This window comes from Sinohyriopsis cumingii, chromosome 2, assembly GCF_028554795.1.
Source record: "Sinohyriopsis cumingii isolate HCF-2022 chromosome 2, ASM2855479v2, whole genome shotgun sequence".
NCBI classification, from domain to species: Eukaryota; Metazoa; Mollusca; class Bivalvia; order Unionida; family Unionidae; genus Sinohyriopsis; species Sinohyriopsis cumingii.
The window spans coordinates 141,518,506-141,538,106 of record NC_142962.1 but is presented as its reverse complement, the minus strand read 5'-3'; the positions used below and the strand labels follow the sequence as shown (position 1 = coordinate 141,538,106).

Below are 19,601 nucleotides of genomic sequence, written 5' to 3'. Positions count from 1 at the left end.
CAAAGACTGCCCTTAACAAAGACTGCCCTTATCAAATACTACCCTTAACAAAGACTGCCCTTATCAAAGACTGCCCTTAACAAAGACTGCCCTTATCAAATACACAACAAAAATTGCTACATTAATGAGTAATGTTTTTTCAATATGACACAATTACTGAGATCACATTGTTTTTCCATGACAGATAAGCATGTATGGCTGGTGAATTGAAAGTTATAAATCAAAAACAATTTTTCAGCATCTCATTGTCCTTTTCGTTGACTTTATCATTTTCTTTCACAGGACTGTTATTTAAATTATCAAAATTGTACAATCATTTTCTTTCTTTTTATTTAATAAGAGAAATAAGTAACAAATCTGCAATTTCTTTCCTTAGATCATAGTGCTGTGGCAAACCTCGGTAAAAAGTGATGTCATAACAATGAAGAAAATCATCATGCTGCAGATGGGTTTAATCAGCTGTATCCATTCCATGAGGCATCCTGGGATCTAGAAACATACACTCCGAAAGGGACTGCAACTTGAGCCCACAATGCGGGGTGTGCACATTATAAGACATGTGAACACATTATGTTGAATATGGTATGTACTTGTAATCAGTGAAGGGCAATAATGTTACTCACCTTGCGGTGTAAATTGGAACCTGATGCCATGGTTACGTATGTGGTCTAAGGCAGCCCGGATGTATGCATGTGATGTAGGTGACCCAGAACTCTAAAACAACAATTTAAATATAAAAGTAAATCTCAGCATAACATTTAGAAAAGTGATCAAATAAAGGAAAATATTAATGCATATAATAACAGATTCACAGAACTTTGAATAATAAACTATTTTGGGTCTATAAAGGCTGGACCAAACAATACTGTATTGGGCTTCCACAGCCGCTCTCAGAACGGGTCTGAGGTGGAGGAAACTAGTAAAATGAGTCCCTGCCACTTCAGTAAGAAATGATCTAAGGTGAAGAAAAAAAAGAGAAAACAATGGAAGAATTTTTAATGCTAAGCTTGGGGGTCCCAAGTGGTCGAGTGGTCTAAAGCACTCTCCATTATGGATCACTGCCATCTCACCTCTGTCTGCATGGGTTCAAGTCTCGGATTCAGCCTATGTGGGTATGTGAGAAAACTTGCCAGTAGCTTCTCCTGGGTCAGTGGTTCTTTCCGGGGTTTTCCCCGGTTCTTCCTTCACCATTAATACTGGCTGCCATGTATAGCCTATCATGTGCTGAAAAATGGTGTTAAACCCTACAACAACAACAAACAACAACTGCTAAGCTTGGAACAGAAACCACATATAGTATGTATTATATGTACCCTATACTGCAGTCTGCATTTTGTGCAGTTGCACACTGTACATACTTAAAATTCAAGGCCAACTTGTCCAACTGCACAGACCCAGATCTGTCACATAATGCAATGGCAAATCTGGGTCTATGCAATTTGTTAGGAGTAATCAGCAGAACAATATATAACCTGGTCTGCAGGCCCATTATGCTATGGCAGATCAGGAACTTTTTTCTTTGCAGTTCAACTTGACTTAACAACCATGTATATATGGTACAAAGTGGGTTGGTGGTAGTAATAAGTGTGTTTGTGTGATTTGGATTTTTAACGTAGCTTTAACAATTTGTTAGTCATACCGCTACGATGTCTGCAGTGTGGCAGTTTATAGTGATGTCTAGCACTGGGGCATCATGCAGCAGACATGTAGGATGATGTCCCACCTCGTTACATTATCCTGACACCAGACTGACCAGTCCTAATACTAAGTCTTTGGTATGACTCAGCCGGGCATCGTGGGTTCGATTCCTGGCTGAGTCATACCAAAGACTTACAAAAAATGGTACTAACAACTGCCTCGCTTGGCACTCAGCGTTAAGAGGTTAGTGTTAGGACTGGTCGGCCTGGTGTCCTGGTGTCAGGATAATGTGACTGGGTGGGACATCATGCTACATGTCTGTGGCATGATGCCCCAGTGCTAGACATCACTATAAACTGCCACAATGCAGACATTGTAGTGGTATCACGGAAAAATTGTTAAAGCTATGTTACAAATCCTAATCACACACACACACATTGTTTATTTCATAAATTATTTATTCTAGCTCTAGCAGCTTTAGACAGAATCTGCCTTATTGTTGCACTGAGTATTTGATTTGGGTGAAAATATTTATTCAAATTATTATTCACTGAAAATAAAAAGTCTCTTAAATAATATTTTAGAACAGAAACATTAATTTGGAATTACAGTGAATTCTCACAAGGACATCTTGGACTATATTATTTTGATTAATTGAAAGACTGTTAGTACATAATCACACTTCAGGCTACTGGTACATCAGTACATTCAAGAATATGTGTACATCAACACCTTCCACACTTGACCAAACTTGATCTTAATTTGAACAACACCAGAACTTAATTAGAGCCTTATTCCTTAGGACATTGATATAAAGTTTTGAACTATTTGGGATTTAATTCTCAGTACTGCAAGTTCTTTTTAAATTTTCACTTTGTATTCTAGGGAAATAAATTATTTGTTGAATTTTACAAAACTTAGTGTTTGCTCATTTCCATTACATAGTTTAAGACCATAGGGTTGTAATAATACCACAGCTGTCAGTCAAGTACTGTCTATTTATCATTCCAATGGACTACTACCCACTCTCAAGCCAGTCTCTGTTGGATTTTTTTTGTAATAAAGTCTGGAAATGCTAAGCTTGTCTAACTATAATGTGTATAGTGTGTACGGTTAGTGATGGTTCATCACCATGGCCACTTTTACTCCATAACATGTACAGAAGTATAACTGTTATGACTTCACTGTCCTTCAAACAAAACTGTCATTAAATGTTTGCTATGAACCTAACATTAATCTCTAATAAAGTGGTATAACATTCAAATGATCTCCAATAAAATGGTATAACATTCAAATGATCTCCAATAAAATGGTATAACTTTCAAATGATTTCCATTAAAGTAGTATAATATTCAAATGATCTCCAGTAAAGTGGTATAACTTTCAAACAATTTCTAATAAAATGATATATATTTCAAATGATCTTCAGTAAAGTGGTATAACATTCAAATTATGATCTCTGATTTTGTAGAAAATGCTATGATAATTAGTAAGGCACAGTGTATCATGCAGCTGACACAAATCTAAGCGTCTTGTACAGTAACATACCTTAATTTGTAGTGAAACAGGCCTCTAGACACAGGATGTAACTCAGGTGACACAAATCTAACCTTCCTGTACACCGACATAACATACCTGTACTTTGTGTTGTAGACAGGCCTCTGGACACAGGGTGTCAATCAGCTGACACAAGACCTGTCCCTCCTGCAGGGTACCCACATTTGCCTCACCCTCACTCTTTGGCCTTACATCACTCAGAACTGAGTTCACCCAGTTCATGTACACCTGGAAAATACAAAGTGGAATAAAGGACTTTATTACAGTCTAGTCTTCTTAAGAGGATTTCCATTTAGTAAGTTGATCCTTTGGTAAGCAAGTGATCACTGACAATGCCAACTGACCAAGATTTGGCAAGCTAGTGATTGTTGACAATGGCTATTGACCAAGCAGCATAAGACAGTGATCACTGACAATGCATTCTGACCAAGCAATGTGAAATAGTAATCACTGACAATGCCAATGGACCAAGCTATGGCAAGCTAGTAATCACTGACAATGCCAACTGACCAAGTCCTGGCAAGCTAGTGATCACTGACAATGCCAACTCACCAAGCTATGTGAGATAGTCGCCATTAACAATGCAAATTAATCAAGCTTTGGCAAGCTAGTGATCACTAACAATAACAACAGACCAAACTTTGGCAAGCTAATAATCATTGACAATGCCAATGGACCAAGCTTTGATAAGCTAGTAATTACTGACAATGCCAATTGACCAAACAGTGTGAGATAGTCATCTTTAACAATGCCAACTGACCAAGCTTGGCAAGATAGTGACCACTGACACTGCTAATTGACCAAGCAATGTGAAGGATCCTCCTAACCATGTGGATTATGTAACCTAACATACCATATATACTTGCTTAAAAGTTGAGTCCAGTCCAACTGCAAACTGCACAGACCCTGATCTGCTGTTGCATAATGTACTTGCAGATCTGAGTCTATGCAGTTTGATAGGAGTAATCTGTAGAAAAAACAACATAGACACTGATATGCAGGTGAATCATGCTACAGTATATCAGGATCTTTGTTGCTTGCAGTTTGACTCAGCTTATAAGCAAGTGCATATGATAAACAAGATCTGCTGAGTGACATTCTTTGCAATCTAGTTCATGGAACAGTGTGAGAACTATGACAGATAAATGCTAAAAGCTGGTCTCTTGATTGCTTAGGGAACCCATAAGTTGGATTTTTGTTATCCAAGGATACTCTAGACATCATCGATTCAACCTTTATTGATTTTTTTATGTCACATTTTGGTAGATAGCCATATGACAGTTTTATCACAAAGTAAATAACTATTGAAAGTAATTTTTTTGCCCGTTCTAATTTAAATTCAAATATATTTTTGTAAAATCCCTGATTCTCAAAGTTTTTATTTACCTGTAATGCTGTAAAATTAAGTGCAAATCTAATTATACCCATCCCTGTATTTTCCTTTCCAAACAATGCCAGTGTCATACACACCCTGCCATACAATGGCAGTGTCATAGTCACCCTGCCATACAATGGCAGTGTCATACTCACCCTACCATACAATGGCAGTGTCATACTCACTCTGCCATACAATGGCAGTGTCATACTCACCCTGCCATACAATGCAATGGACTGTAATACTCACCTTCTTTAGTAAAGTATTCTGTAAAATGAGTCATATAGCAACCTCCAAAAATGTACATGAGAAGAAAAAAATCAAAGCTTTTTCTAAACTTTATATTTGAAAAAAGAAATTGATTCTTTTTTTTCATCTATTATAACAAAAGCAAGCTTTATTGATTACACCATCTAATTTTAAAGGTACCACCTACCTATGATGCAAACAACTGTAATGACTTTCACATTTCGTTAAAATAAATCATAAACAATGACTGGCATTAAGCTGGCATATCAGCCTAACTGCATTGCAAATTCATATTCAGTAAGAAATGTTTACAACAGTAATTTCTGCTTGGGCACTTTGGCATGACCATCCCAAATTCTGAGATTAAATTAATGGAAAAATGAAAGATGTTTATATAGTTACATAGAATTTCTTTGTGAATTCATGATACACTATAACACCTTCACAGATTAATATATTTATAAATGAATCGCGAGTTTAAACCCCAGCTGAGTCAAACCAAAGACTTATAAAAATGGTACAAGCTGGTGCTCAGCATTAAGAGGTTAGCATTAGGACTGGTAAGCCTGGTGTCAGGATAATGTGACTGGGTGGGACATAATGCTACATGTCTTTGGCATCATGCCCCAGTGCTAAGACATCACTACTAACTGTCACACTGCAGACATTATAGCGATATGACTGAATTTTTTTTAAAGCTAAATTAAAAATCCAAAACACACACACACACACACATTTATAAATTACTTTATGACAAAAATGTGTGTATGTATATAAGTATGGTTAAATATTTTCTTAATTACTTTATGAGCAATTTCATAGTAATAATTAGTGTTCAAAACTTAATAAACTGCCAAATACTGTGCATGTATATATTAGTTTATGTGTCTCATCAATGGCATTCAAAAGAGCTTTCTGTGGATTTTAGATACAATTTTTAGTCACTAAACTTGAATTGACTGGTAAAACTCAAAAACACTTTTCTCTATACATCAGCACAAGTTGAAGTCCAATTGAAGGCATGTCAACTAGGAAATGGTATAAGAACTGAATTTCAAGATAACATTCTGTTGGGACCTAATGACCAAATGACTTCATTAAAAGTTCAGATATAGGTAACTGACCTTTTGAATGGGTGGGTTTGTGTCAATCAACTAATAACTAACACATAACAAATACTGCAATACTTGGTTACATAATGTTGTCACCCAGCATGGTATAAATGTTACTTTATTGCAAATATTTAGGACTTAATGCTTTTTGTCAATTATTCATGAAACTTTCACAACTTACTTATACATATTCTGTCAATCACCATGATATTTTAGAGAACAAAAAATACTCACTTTAAATAAACAGCTATGCTGATTTGTGGATGGAATTATTTCTCCTAAAGTCCAATAGTTCAACTGGTGTACAAATAATACACAACGAAATGAGGTACAGTAAAACTGAATTTGAAAGACCAGTTGTGGAAGAATGCTCAACCTATATAAGACCAGATTCTCAATGCAAAGACAATGCTTATTACATTTACAATGTACACAAAAATCTCAAATGAGTTGTCTTTTGACACCACTTTTTGTTAGCAGCAGTGTGGTCTGTCAAAATAGTTATTACTGTATCCATTTAAATTTAACATGTTTATCTTACAAACATATTGTATCTAGCATTGCATCTTTAATGGCAACAGATGATGTTATAATAATAAAACTACACTGTATTTGGTTACTACGGTTACAAAACAGGAACTTTGCAATGCTGTTTACAAAGAACAGAAAATGTCCTCTCTGTGTGTGTGTGTGTGTGTGTGTGTGTGTGTGTATTGATGTGTGTGTGTGTGTGTGTGTGTGTTTGTGTTTGTGTGTGTGTGTGTGTGTGTGTGTGTGTGTGTGTGTGTGTGTGTGTGTATTGAAGGGTTAGGTGTGCAGGTTAGGATATGCGATCCTGATGGGATAAGATTTTTGTCAGCGATGTGTCTTGCCAAGTCTTTGATAACACAGTTCATTGCCAATGGTTAGCACAGAATATTAATCCACATAGATTTATAGTGAGCTATTATAATTATAAAGTCATCAATGATTTATCAAACATTGTTCATTCAAAATATATTTGGAAAACATTTGTATTGATTTACATCCGACCAATGAAATCAATACATAATCTTTAGATGTGTTCATCATGAGAATGTGATCTTTGAGGAGAAGTAAATACTGTACATTCCAATGTATCTATAAATTCAAGTATGATATTTACAGAAATAAAAGAATAACATTTCCTGATTTTGGTCCATATTCCAAGTCGATGTGTTTGAGAACTTTCTCCTACTGATATTGGAAAACAAACATGTATAGCACTGAGACCACTACAGGGTAGAGGATTAGAAGTGAAAGTGAATTTTAAAATTTGATGGGTTTGTTTAGGTTTTCTCAAGGTTTTGAATCTTTTTTTTAGGTTCAAGATACAAAGTAAGTACAAGATTATCTCCATGGTGAGCAAAACATTTTATTTAAAATTTGATAAAGTATGCTTTGAGTTTGTTTTTTATTAAAATAAAAATAAGGTGAAAATTAATAAATAATTAAAAACCCAAAACCTGAAAGTGCTAAAACATTTCAACCGCTAGACTGGCCTAACGAAAAACTGTATGCAAAGAAGCATTTTTGTCATATTAGGGTAGAGTTATTCATCATTTTTAAAATTTTTAGTGTTTTTAATTTATTTAGACTTCCGTCAGATTTTTAAACTTGTTTTAGGTTTCTAAGGTGAAAATGAAATTTTCAGTTTTTCTTGGTTTTGGAGGTCCACTTCTAACCCTGCAGGTAATCAGAAACTATAACAAGAAACAAACATGCATAAAACTAAAAACTAAAGCTATTTCCAAAATAGCACTGTGATGATGATGATGATGATGATGATGATGATGATGATGATGATGTTAAACATTTTTCTTTAAATTCTGATATAAAACCCAAATTAGATTAACTATCAGACAATTGAGTCATGCACACACCTGCTAAAGTCTGAATGAAAATGTATGACCTGTTTTACCAACTTAAATAGCTTAAACCTTTTTCATATCAAACAGATCAAATCTGTTAGTAATAATGTATGTTATCTTCAAATGATATGTCATACCAAGGATTCTTACCAAATTAACAAAGAATTGTGCAAGATTAGGTCCACAGAGTAAAAAAATGTTCATGATAAGGTCAACTTTATGAAGACAACTAATTGATAACATCAGTAAGTACCCTCATAGTTAAGTATTTGTATAGGTAATCTACACAGTTATATCTATTCATTCAGAAGTCCTGATTTGGATCACACCATTCCAACAAATGTTCTCAAGTCCAAAACTTTTTCCACTAACACTCCTATCTAATACCTGTCTAAACAGATGTGTAAATAATTAAGAAAGGAAATTTGGTAATCTGATGATTTATTATATACTCACAAAGTCTGATCTAACTGCAAACTGCAAAAGCTCACAGGTCTATGCAGCTCATTAGGACTAATCAGTAGAACATGGGTCTATGCAGCTCATTAGGACTAATCAGTAGAACACGGGTCTATGCAGTTCATTAGGACTAATCAGTAGAACATGGGTCTATGCAGTTCATTAGGACTAATCAACAGAACATGGGTCAATGCAGTTCATTAGGACTAATCAACAGAACATGGGTCTATGCAGTTCATTAGGACTAATCAACAGAACATGGGTCAATGCAGCTCATTAGGACTAATCAACAAAACATGGGTCTATGCAGTTCATTAGGACTAATCAACAGAACATGGGTCAATGGAGTTCATTAGGACTAATCAGTAGAACATGGGTCTATGCAGTTCATTAGGACTAATCAGTAGAACATGGGTCTATGCAGTTCATTAGGACTAATCAGTAGAACATGGGTCTATGCAGTTCATTAGGACTAATCAGTAGAACATGGGTCTATGCAGTTCATTAGGACTAATCAGTAGAACATGGGTCTATGCAGTTCATTAGGACTAATCAACAGAACATGGGTCAATGCAGTTCATTAGGACTAATCAGTAGAACATGGGTCAATGCAGTTCATTAGGACTAATCAGTAGAACATGGGTCAATGCAGTTCATTAGGACTAATCAACAGAACATGGGTCAATGCAGTTCATTAGGACTGATCAGTAGAACATGGGTCAATGCAGTTCATTAGGACTAATCAGTAGAACATAGGACTAATCAGTAGAACATGGGTCTATGCAGTTCATTAGGACTAATCAGTAGAACATGGGTCTATGCAGTTCATTAGGACTAATCAGTAGAACATGGGTCTATGCAGCTCATTAGGACTAATCAGTAGAACATGGGTCAATGCAGTTCATTAGGACTAATCAGTAGAACACGGGTCTATGCAGTTCATTAGGACTAATCAACAGAACATGGGTCAATGCAGTTCATTAGGACTAATCAGTTGAACATGAGTCTGTGCAGTTTCTTAGGACTAATCAGTTGAACATGGGTCTGTGCAGTTTCTTAGGACTAATCAGTTGAACATGGGTCTGTGCAGTTTCTTAGGACTAATCAGTTGAACATGGGTCTGTGCAGTTTCTTAGGACTAATCAGTTGAACATGGGTCAATGCAGTTCATTATGACTAATCAACAGAACATGGGTCAATGCAGTTCATTAGGACTAATCAGTTAAACATTGGTCTGTGCAGTTTCTTAGGACTAATCAGTTGAACATGGGTTTATGCAGTTTCTTAGGACTAATCAGTAGAACATGGGTCCACACGTTTGTTTGGACTTAACAGCAAATCAATCAAGATTATATGATGGCCTACCAAGGTCTACATTGTTTGCAGTTCAGTTCCAACTTGAGAGTATATATGGTATGTCAATATAAAACAACTTTGGCCTGTTGGAGAAGTACAATAAAAATTTATATAGACCATACTTGTTCAAATGAAATATTCACATATGATTTTATGAGATATAATGATGGAATATAGTCTACCATCAAGTTCATGCCTATCAATTAAGGAAAAATGACATCTGGCAAATAGTTAACTCAAATCAAAGGATTAAGAATATGGTACTGACAGCTTAGAAGGTGAAGGATATATGGAACATTAAATGAGATCAAATGGAGCAACATAAATTGTGAAATGCTGCTAATCCCTTTCCTTTTTCTGATCATAGGCAAATACTTATATGGCTGTAAAATCATTAAATCTAAAGTTTAAACATTTTCTTTTTTCTCTTTAAGAAAAACTGATTTAAAAAATAAAAAAAAACATTTAAGCAAATGCCACCTTTAATGAGTGCTTTGTACTGAACAATTCTACACAGAGGCTGTCAAATAATATCAAGGGAGTTAACCACTCTGAATATAATAATTTAATCCTGGGATTACAATTTTAGTTATGTCCTTACACAGCTATACATTTCAAGGTCAGAAGGCAAATCAAGCTAAATTTAAAAAGTGTCTATTATTAGAGATACAAACTATTTTTAGTAACTGAGAGTATACAAATTACCATAAACTTGAGTGGTACAATTCCCTTTAAGCCAGCAAGAGTACCTTATTCTTTTATTGAAACATTATATGCATGCCCTGCATTTAATGGTTCTAAATGTAGGCACTGGTAGGACATGGTTGACAGTGGAGATTATTAATCAATGGGTTTCAATAACCTTGAGCTTTGGTTAAGGTGTACACAGTGCTTAAAATGAACACTAATCCAATATCAGTGAATTTGCAGACAGATCACTACAACTCAGGCTGCTACAAATCTATTGGATCAGTAAAAAAAAAATCCAACAGTCACTATCATAAGTTAATATGTGCATTTGTGTTGGATGTGTCTCATCAAACAGGTAATGACATGCTCTTTCATAGTAACTTGGTTTGTTTATTCTGTTAACTGATGACCTGCTAAGACCCTGCACTTGAGGTGGTACTATGTATGCCAGTGCAGAAATGTCCATGTGTTCTTCAACACATCAAGTACATAAGGGCAATGACTGCCAAAACAGCACGCATGCTGAACCAGTCTGATATCCCAGACCAGTCTAATAATTTCAATACTAATGATATAAAATGATTTAGGATATCAGGCTAGTGGCAACACGTAGCCAATCAGCAATGGTTGTGTTGGTATTCACTGCTTGGGTTCAAACCCTTGCCGAGTCATAAAAAAAACTTATAATTATAGTACTAGCAGATGCCTCACTTGGTGCTCAGCATTAAGAGGTTACTGTAAGGACTGGTCAGCTTGGTGTCAGGATACTGTAACTGGGTGGGACATGATGCCACATGTTTGCGGCATGATGCCCCATGCTAGATATCACTATAAACTGCTACACTGCAGACAATGAAGCAATATGACTGATTTGTTTTTAAAGCTATGTTAAAAATCCAAATCACATACACACCTATTCACTACACTGCGAGTTGACAGGTGGAAAGATTTGAAAGGTTTTGCAAGGTGTGCAGCCCTTACCAAAACAAAAGAAATTAGATGAGGACAATAAAGAGTACAATATGACCTAGAGAAGAGAGTGAAGAAAAAAACACAAAAATCCCATAAAAATGAATATAAATGCTTGAAATAAAACCCAGTAATGGAAGTGATGTTGTGTACCCTCTCAACTTAGGGTTAGGCGAAATACAGAAGTGCATGGATCAGTAAAAATATAATTATGGAAATTATGTTGATCAGCAAATTGTGACATGCCCTAATGACATAAAATACATACAATCAATAAGCTTATAAATGTAACTTAAACACTGCTGGCTTAGAATTTTGTTTAAAAAAACAAACACCACAAAAACTAAAAACTTTTTAAAACCAAACATATTGCCAATCTAACATATTTGTCAAAAATGCCAAAGTTCCATTTTGCTCAACAGTTAGGTCATTCAGTATTGATAGCATAAGTGAGATTTGGAATTTCCAAGCAGTTTGAAATTTCTATAGATATTCTACAAATTTTCCCACCAGAAACTCATCACCAGATGCAACTTTTCCTAAAATTACAGAACCTGCATTATTACTCAAAATAAAAAGCTAGCACTTTATTTAGTGGAAATAGAAAAAAGATTCAGACTAGTGGTAAACTTTAGAAGAAAGTCAAAGGATTTGTATAGATAAGTTGTTGTCGCTGATAGATTTGTTCATTTCCTGTGAGCTTCTAAGATCTATCAGATACTGGTTACTCAAATTATTCAGAAAGGACACTATTTCTTTCTGTGCAAGCATCTAAAAAATGGTCATATCAATAGCTTTCTCCTTTCAATTACAAAAGAGACTTGTAAAAAGGGAGTCGAAAGAAGCGTTTTCATTGGCGACTGACCAACTGAACAATCTGCTGACAAGTGATTTAATCTACTACCTTCATGGTTGTGTTAAGAGCAAACAAAAGAAACCATTTATCACAGTTTTAATCTTCAAAGTCTTTGAAAAGGCTCACACCTGAATATATCTGTCGCATGATCAAGTCTAACTGGGAAACTTTTAACCTACATTGATTGGTAGTAAAATATTTAGACTGCTTTACAGGTGCAAGTCTTAGAGCAGCTAATGGTTTTTAAACATTTACAAATTACAGTGTTAAAATTAGATGGTGATTTTCATGAAGCGTCTCATGGAGGGGGAGGGGCAATGTGTGTGACCCAAATACATGATATACTACTGTACAGTTAAGAAAAAGTTATACACTCTTATAAATGTACAGAAATTTTTGGGAAATTCAAGTCTGAATATGTGAATGTAAAATATGTTTTCTTTGACACTTCCAAACAAAAATACCTGTTTCAAGCAGTATTCTCATATCACACATACACATTAAATAAAAAAAAAATTCTGTCTTTATAATCCAAAGGGACTCCATTATAAACTTGCAGTTCCTGACTTCACTACTCTCAATAACTGGAGGGTTTAAAGATGATGGTAATGTCATTCATGTTCATCTTTGCACTCAATAGAGATTGGATGATGCTGTTGTTCAAGCATTGGCGAAAATCTTGTTGAATAATTTTCAGACTGAAAATTATTCTTTTGCATCTTCCCCGATGCAAGGTGGTATCTCTATGTCAACAGATGTCATTTACTTCCGAATACTAATGTTAATATGGTGTTTACAGTATTTGCAAAGCATAAAATATTCTTGTTGGCTGCTGTGCTTCACAAAATCCAATTCAGTCAACAAAGAGTTAAGAAATTTTATTTTTCTGGGTTTCACTTGCCTCAAAGTTGGCATATCCTTCCCTGAGTCACAGTTGCATTTCAACATTTTGCATCAGAAAATGAATTGGACTCCCACACTGCTCCAAAGTTTAAAAATTTCTGACAATTGAAACAACAATGTTCAGCATTTTATGTATTGAGTAAAATCTAAATATTTCCACTAATTACATACTTGCCAAAATTTGTATTAATGGTGGTTTAAAGATTCTAATTTGAGGCAACGAAATGTAATAACATTTGTTTCATCAATACCAATCTCTAATGTATCTGAATTAAATTAAATTGGGTTGTTCCACTTCTGAACTTTATAAGTGCAAAGTAGACAAATCATTTGTCCCACCATGGTAACCAAATTGCTGTCTTTCCAGCTTAATTGTCTGTCCCACCATGGTAACCCAACTGCTATCTATCCAGCCTAACTGTCTGTCTCACCATGGTAACCCAACTGCTGTCTCTCCAGCCTAGTTGTCTGTCTCATCATGGTAAGCCAACTGCTGTCTCTCCAGCCTAATTGTCTGTCCCACCATGGTAACCCAACTGACATATATCCAGCCTAATTGTCTGTCCCACCATGGTAACCCAACTGATATCTCTATAGCCTAATTGTCTGTCTCACCATGGTAACCCAACTGCTGTCTCTCCAGCCTAATTGTCTGTCTCACCATGGTAACCCAACTGCTGTCTCTCCAGGCTAATTGTCTGTCACACCATGGTAACCCAACCTGATATCTCTCCAGCCTAATTGTCTGTCTCACCATGGTAACCCAACTGATATATATCCAGCCTAATTGTCTGTCACACCATGGTAACCCAACTGATATCTCTCCAGCCTAATTGGCTGTCTCACCATGGTAACCCAACTGCTGTCTCTCCAGCCTAGTTGTCTGTCTCATCATGGTAACCCAACTGCTGTCTCTCCAGCCTAATTGTCTGTCACACCATGGTAACCCAACTGCTGTCTCTCCAGCCTAGTTGTCTGTCTCATCATGGTAACCCAACTGCTGTCTCTCCAGCCTAATTGTCTGTCACACCATGGTAACCCAACTGATATATATCCAGCCTAATTGTCTGTCTCACCATTGTAACACAACTGATATCTCTCCAGCCTAATTGGTTGTCTCACCATGGTAACCCAACTGATATATATCCAGCCTAATTGTCTGTCACACCATGGTAACCCAACTGCTGTCTCTCCAGCCTAATTGTCTGTCACACCATGGTAACCCAACTGATATATATCCAGCCTAATTGTCTGTCACACCATGGTAACCCAACTGATATCTCTCCAGCCTAATTGGCTGTCTCACCATGGTAACCCAACTGCTGTCTCTCCAGCCTAATTGTCTGTCTCACCATGGTAACCCAACTGCTATCTCTCCAGGCTAATTGTTTGTCACACCATGGTAACCCAACCTGATATCTCTCCAGCCTAATTGTCTGTCCCACTATGGCAACCCAACTGCTATATATCCAGCCTAAGTGTCTGTCTCACCATGGTAACCCAACTTCTATCTATCCAGCCTAATTGTCTGTCTCACCATGGTAACCCAACTGCTGTCTCTCCAGCCTAATTGTCTGTCACACCATGGTAACCCAACTGCTATCTATCCAGCCTAATTGTCAGTCACACCATGGTAACCCAATTGTTATCTCTCCAGCCTAATTGTCTGTCACACCATGGTAACCCAACTGCTATCTATCCAGCCTAACTGTCTGTCTCACCATGGTAACCCAACTGCTGTCTCTCCAGCCTAGTTGTCTGTCTCATCATGGTAACCCAACTGCTGTCTCTCCAGCCTAATTGTCTGTCACACCATGGTAACCCAACTGATATATATCCAGCCTAATTGGCTGTCTCACCATGGTAACCCAACTGATATATATCCAGCCTAATTGGCTGTCTCACCATGGTAACCCAACTGCTGTCTCTCCAGCCTAATTGTCTGTCACACCATGGTAACCCAACTGATATATATCCAGCCTAATTGTCTGTCACACCATAGTAACCCAACTGATATCTCTCCAGCCTAATTGGCTGTCTCACCATGGTAACCCAAATGCTGTCTCTCCAGCCTAATTGTCTGTCACACCATGGTAACCCAACTGCTATATATCCTGCCTAATTGTCAGTCACACCATAGTAACCCAATTGTTATCTCTCCAGCCTAATTTTGTCTGTCACACCATGGTAACCCAACTGCTATCTATCCAGCCTAACTGTCTGTCTCACCATGGTAACCCAACTGCTGTCTCTCCAGCCTAGTTGTCTGTCTCATCATGGTAACCCAACTGCTGTCTCTCCAGCCTAATTGTCTGTCACACCATGGTAACCCAACTGATATATATCCAGCCTAATTGGCTGTCTCACCATGGTAACCCAACTGATATATATCCAGCCTAATTGGCTGTCTCACCATGGTAACCCAACTGCTGTCTCTCCAGCCTAATTGTCTGTCACACCATGGTAACCCAACTGATATATATCCAGCCTAATTGTCTGTCACACCATGGTAACCCAACTGATATCTCTCCAGCCTAATTGGCTGTCTCACCATGGTAACCCAACTGCTGTCTCTCCAGCCTAATTGTCTGTCTCACCATGGTAACCCAACTGCTGTCTCTCCGGCCTAGTTGTCTGTCTCATCATGGTAACCCAACTGCTATCTCTCCAGCCTAATTGTCTGTCACACCATGGTAACCCAGCTGATATATATCCAGCCTAATTGTCTGTCTCACCATGGTAACCCAACTGATATCTCTCCAGCCTAATTGGCTGTCTCACCATGGTAACCCAACTGATATATATCCAGCCTAATTGTCTGTCACACCATGGTAACCCAACTGCTATCTATCCAGCCTAATTGGCTGTCTCACCATGGTAACCCAACTGCTGTCTCTCCAGCCTAATTGTCTGTCACACCATGGTAACCCAACTGATATATATCCAGCCTAATTGTCTGTCTCACCATGGTAACCCAACTGATATATATCCAGCCTAATTGTCTGTCACACCATGGTAATCCAACTGATATATATCCAGCCTAATTGTCTGTCACACCATGGTAACCCAACTGATATATATCCAGCCTAACTGTCTGTCTCACCATGGTAACCCAACTGATATATATCCAGCCTAATTGTCTGTCTCACCATGGTAACCCAACTGCTATCTATCCAGCTATTGCTTTCATACATCATCTTTACATGTAAATAAAACATGGTAAAAGGTAATTTAAAGTTAAATTCCTTTTTTTCAGAACCAGGGCTAAAAAAATAACTTGTCCGTTCTTCCTGATTAGAGACTGGTGGCTACGAGAAGCAGCTGTGTGCTCTTTTTGCAAATAAATAGCAAGAAATACTAATAAAGGAAAAACTGGTCCTTAAGACAAGTTCCAATATACACAATTTTTTTGTTAATGTGACCACAAGATGCAGCTGACTCGTCCAATTGTGTCTGACCATCTGAAATCATTTTGCTAGTTCAAATTTCATCACGCATTGGCATTTTAAAATATACTGAGAGTTTAATTTTATCATGTGATGGCATTTTAGAATATACTGAGAGTTCAATTTTATCATGTGATGGCATTTTAGAATATACTGAGAGTTCAATTTTATCATGTGATGGCATTTTTTAATATACTGAGAGTTTAATTTTATCATGTGATGGCATTTTAGAATATACTGAGAGTTCAATTTTATCATGTGATGGCATTTTAGAATATACTGAGAGTTCAATTTTATCATGTGATGGCATTTTAGAATATACTGAGAGTTTAATTTTATCATGTGATGGCATTTTAGAATATACTGAGAGTTTAATTTTATCATGTGATGGCATTTTAGAATATACTGAGAGTTTAATTTTATCATGTGATGGCATTTTAGAATATACTGAGAGTTTAATTTTATCATGTGATGGCATTTTAGAATATACTGTAAGTTTAATTTTATCATGTGATGGCATTTTAGAATATACTGAGAGTTTAATTTTATCATGTGATGGCATTTTAGAATATACTGAGAGTTTAATTTTATCATGTGATGGCATTTTAGAATATACTGAGAGTTTAATTTTATCATGTGATGGCATTTTAGAATATACTGAGAGTTCAATTTTATCATGTGATGGCATTTTAGAATATACTGAGAGTTCAATTTTATCATGTGATGGCATTTTAGAATATACTGAGAGTTCAATTTTATCATGTGATGGCATTTTAGAATATACTGAGAGTTTAATTTTATCATGTGATGGCATTTTAGAATATACTGAGAGTTTAATTTTATCATGTGATGGCATTTTAGAATATACTGAGAGTTCAATTTTATCATGTGATGGCATTTTAGAATATACTGAGAGTTTAATTTTATCATGTGATGGCATTTTAGAATATACTGAGAGTTTAATTTTATCATGTGATGGCATTTTAGAATATACTGAGAGTTTAATTTTATCATGTGATGGCATTTTAGAATATACTGAGAGTTCAATTTTATCATGTGATGGCATTTTAGAATATACTGAGAGTTCAATTTTATCATGTGATGGCATTTTAGAATATACTGAGAGTTTAATTTTATCATGTGATGGCATTTTAGAATATACTGAGAGTTTAATTTTATCATGTGATGGCATTTTAGAATATACTGAGAGTTTAATTTTATCATGTGATGGCATTTTAGAATATACTGAGAGTTTAATTTTATCACGTGATGGCATTTTAGAATATACTGAGAGTTCAATTTTATCACGTGATGGCATTTTAGAATATACTGAGAGTTTAATTTTATCATGTGATGGCATTTTAGAATATACTGAGAGTTTAATTTTATCATGTGATGGCATTTTAGAATATACTGAGAGTTTAATTTTATCATGTGATGGCATTTTAGAATATACTGAGAGTTCAATTTTATCATGTGATGGCATTTTAGAATATACTGAGAGTTTAATTTTATCATGTGATGGCATTTTAGAATATACTGAGAGTTTAATTTTATCATGTGATGGCATTTTAGAATATACTGAGAGTTCAATTTTATCATGTGATGGCATTTTAGAATATACTGAGAGTTCAATTTTATCATGTGATGGCATTTTAGAATATACTGAGAGTTTAATTTTATCATGTGATGGCATTTTAGAATATACTGAGAGTTCAATTTTATCATGTGATGGCATTTTAGAATATACTGAGAGTTCAATTTTATCATGTGATGGCATTTTAGAATATACTGAGAGTTCAATTTTATCATGTGATGGCATTTTAGAATATACTGAGAGTTTAATTTTATCATGTGATGGCATTTTAGAATATACTGAGAGTTCAATTTTATCATGTGATGGCATTTTAGAATATACTGAGAGTTCAATTTTATCATGTGATGGCATTTTAGAATATACTGAGAGTTCAATTTTATCATGTGATGGCATTTTAAAATATACTGAGAGTTTAATTTTATCATGTGATGGCATTTTAAAATATACTGAGAGTTTAATTTTATCATGTGATGGCATTTTAGAATATACTGAGAGTTTAATTTTATCATGTGATGGCATTTTAGAATATACTGAGAGTTTAATTTTATCATGTGATGGCATTTTAGAATATACTGAGAGTTTAATTTTATCATGTGATGGCATTTTAGAATATACTGAGAGTTCAATTTTATCATGTGATGGCATTTTAGAATATACTGAGAGTTTAATTTTATCATGTGATGGCATTTTAGAATATACTGAGAGTTTAATTTTATCATGTGATGGCATTTTAGAATATACTGAGAGTTCAATTTTATCATGTGATGGCATTTTAGAATATACTGAGAGTTTAATTTTATCATGTGATGGCATTTTAGAATATACTGAGAGTTTAATTTTATCATGTGATGGCATTTTAGAATATACTGAGAGTTTAATTTTATCATGTGATGGCATTTTAGAATATACTGAGAGTTTAATTTTATCATGTGATGGCATTTTAGAATATACTGAGAGTTTAATTTTATCATGTGATGGCATTTTAGAATATACTGAGAGTTTAATTTTATCATGTGATGGCATTTTAGAATATACTGAGAGTTCAATTTTATCATGTGATGGCATTTTAGAATATACTGAGAGTTCAATTTTATCATGTGATGGCATTTTAGAATATACTGAGAGTTTAATTTTATCATGTGATGGCATTTTAGAATATACTGAGAGTTCAATTTTATCATGTGATGGCATTTTAGAATATACTGAGAGTTTAATTTTATCATGTGATGGCATTTTAAAATATACTGAGAGTTTAATTTTATCATGTGATGGCATTTTAGAATATACTGAGAGTTTAATTTTATCATGTGATGGCATTTTAGAATATACTGAGAGTTTAATTTTATCATGTGATGGCATTTTAGAATATACTGAGAGTTTAATTTTATCATGTGATGGCATTTTAGAATATACTGAGAGCCTACTAAATGGGATTATCATAGTTACTTAGTCTCATTCAACAGGACCAATTATATATATTTAAAAATCTCTGCCAAACAAGGATC

General features: G+C 35.4%; 1 protein-coding gene across 1 annotated transcript in view; it reads right to left on the bottom strand.

The window, feature by feature from the left end:
• LOC149805961 (uncharacterized) overlaps positions 1–3,432 on the bottom strand; it is a 129,805-nt gene extending 126,373 nt beyond the window's left edge. The window contains exons 1-2 of the mRNA XM_089950753.1: positions 3,274–3,432; positions 624–714 (exon numbers count right to left, since the gene is read on the bottom strand). Of these exons, the coding sequence (XP_089806879.1) occupies positions 624–714; positions 3,274–3,417 (235 nt within the window). The 5' untranslated portion in view covers positions 3,418–3,432. The remainder of the gene's footprint in view (positions 1–623; positions 715–3,273) is intronic.
• Between the last annotated feature and the right edge of the window lie 16,169 nt (positions 3,433–19,601).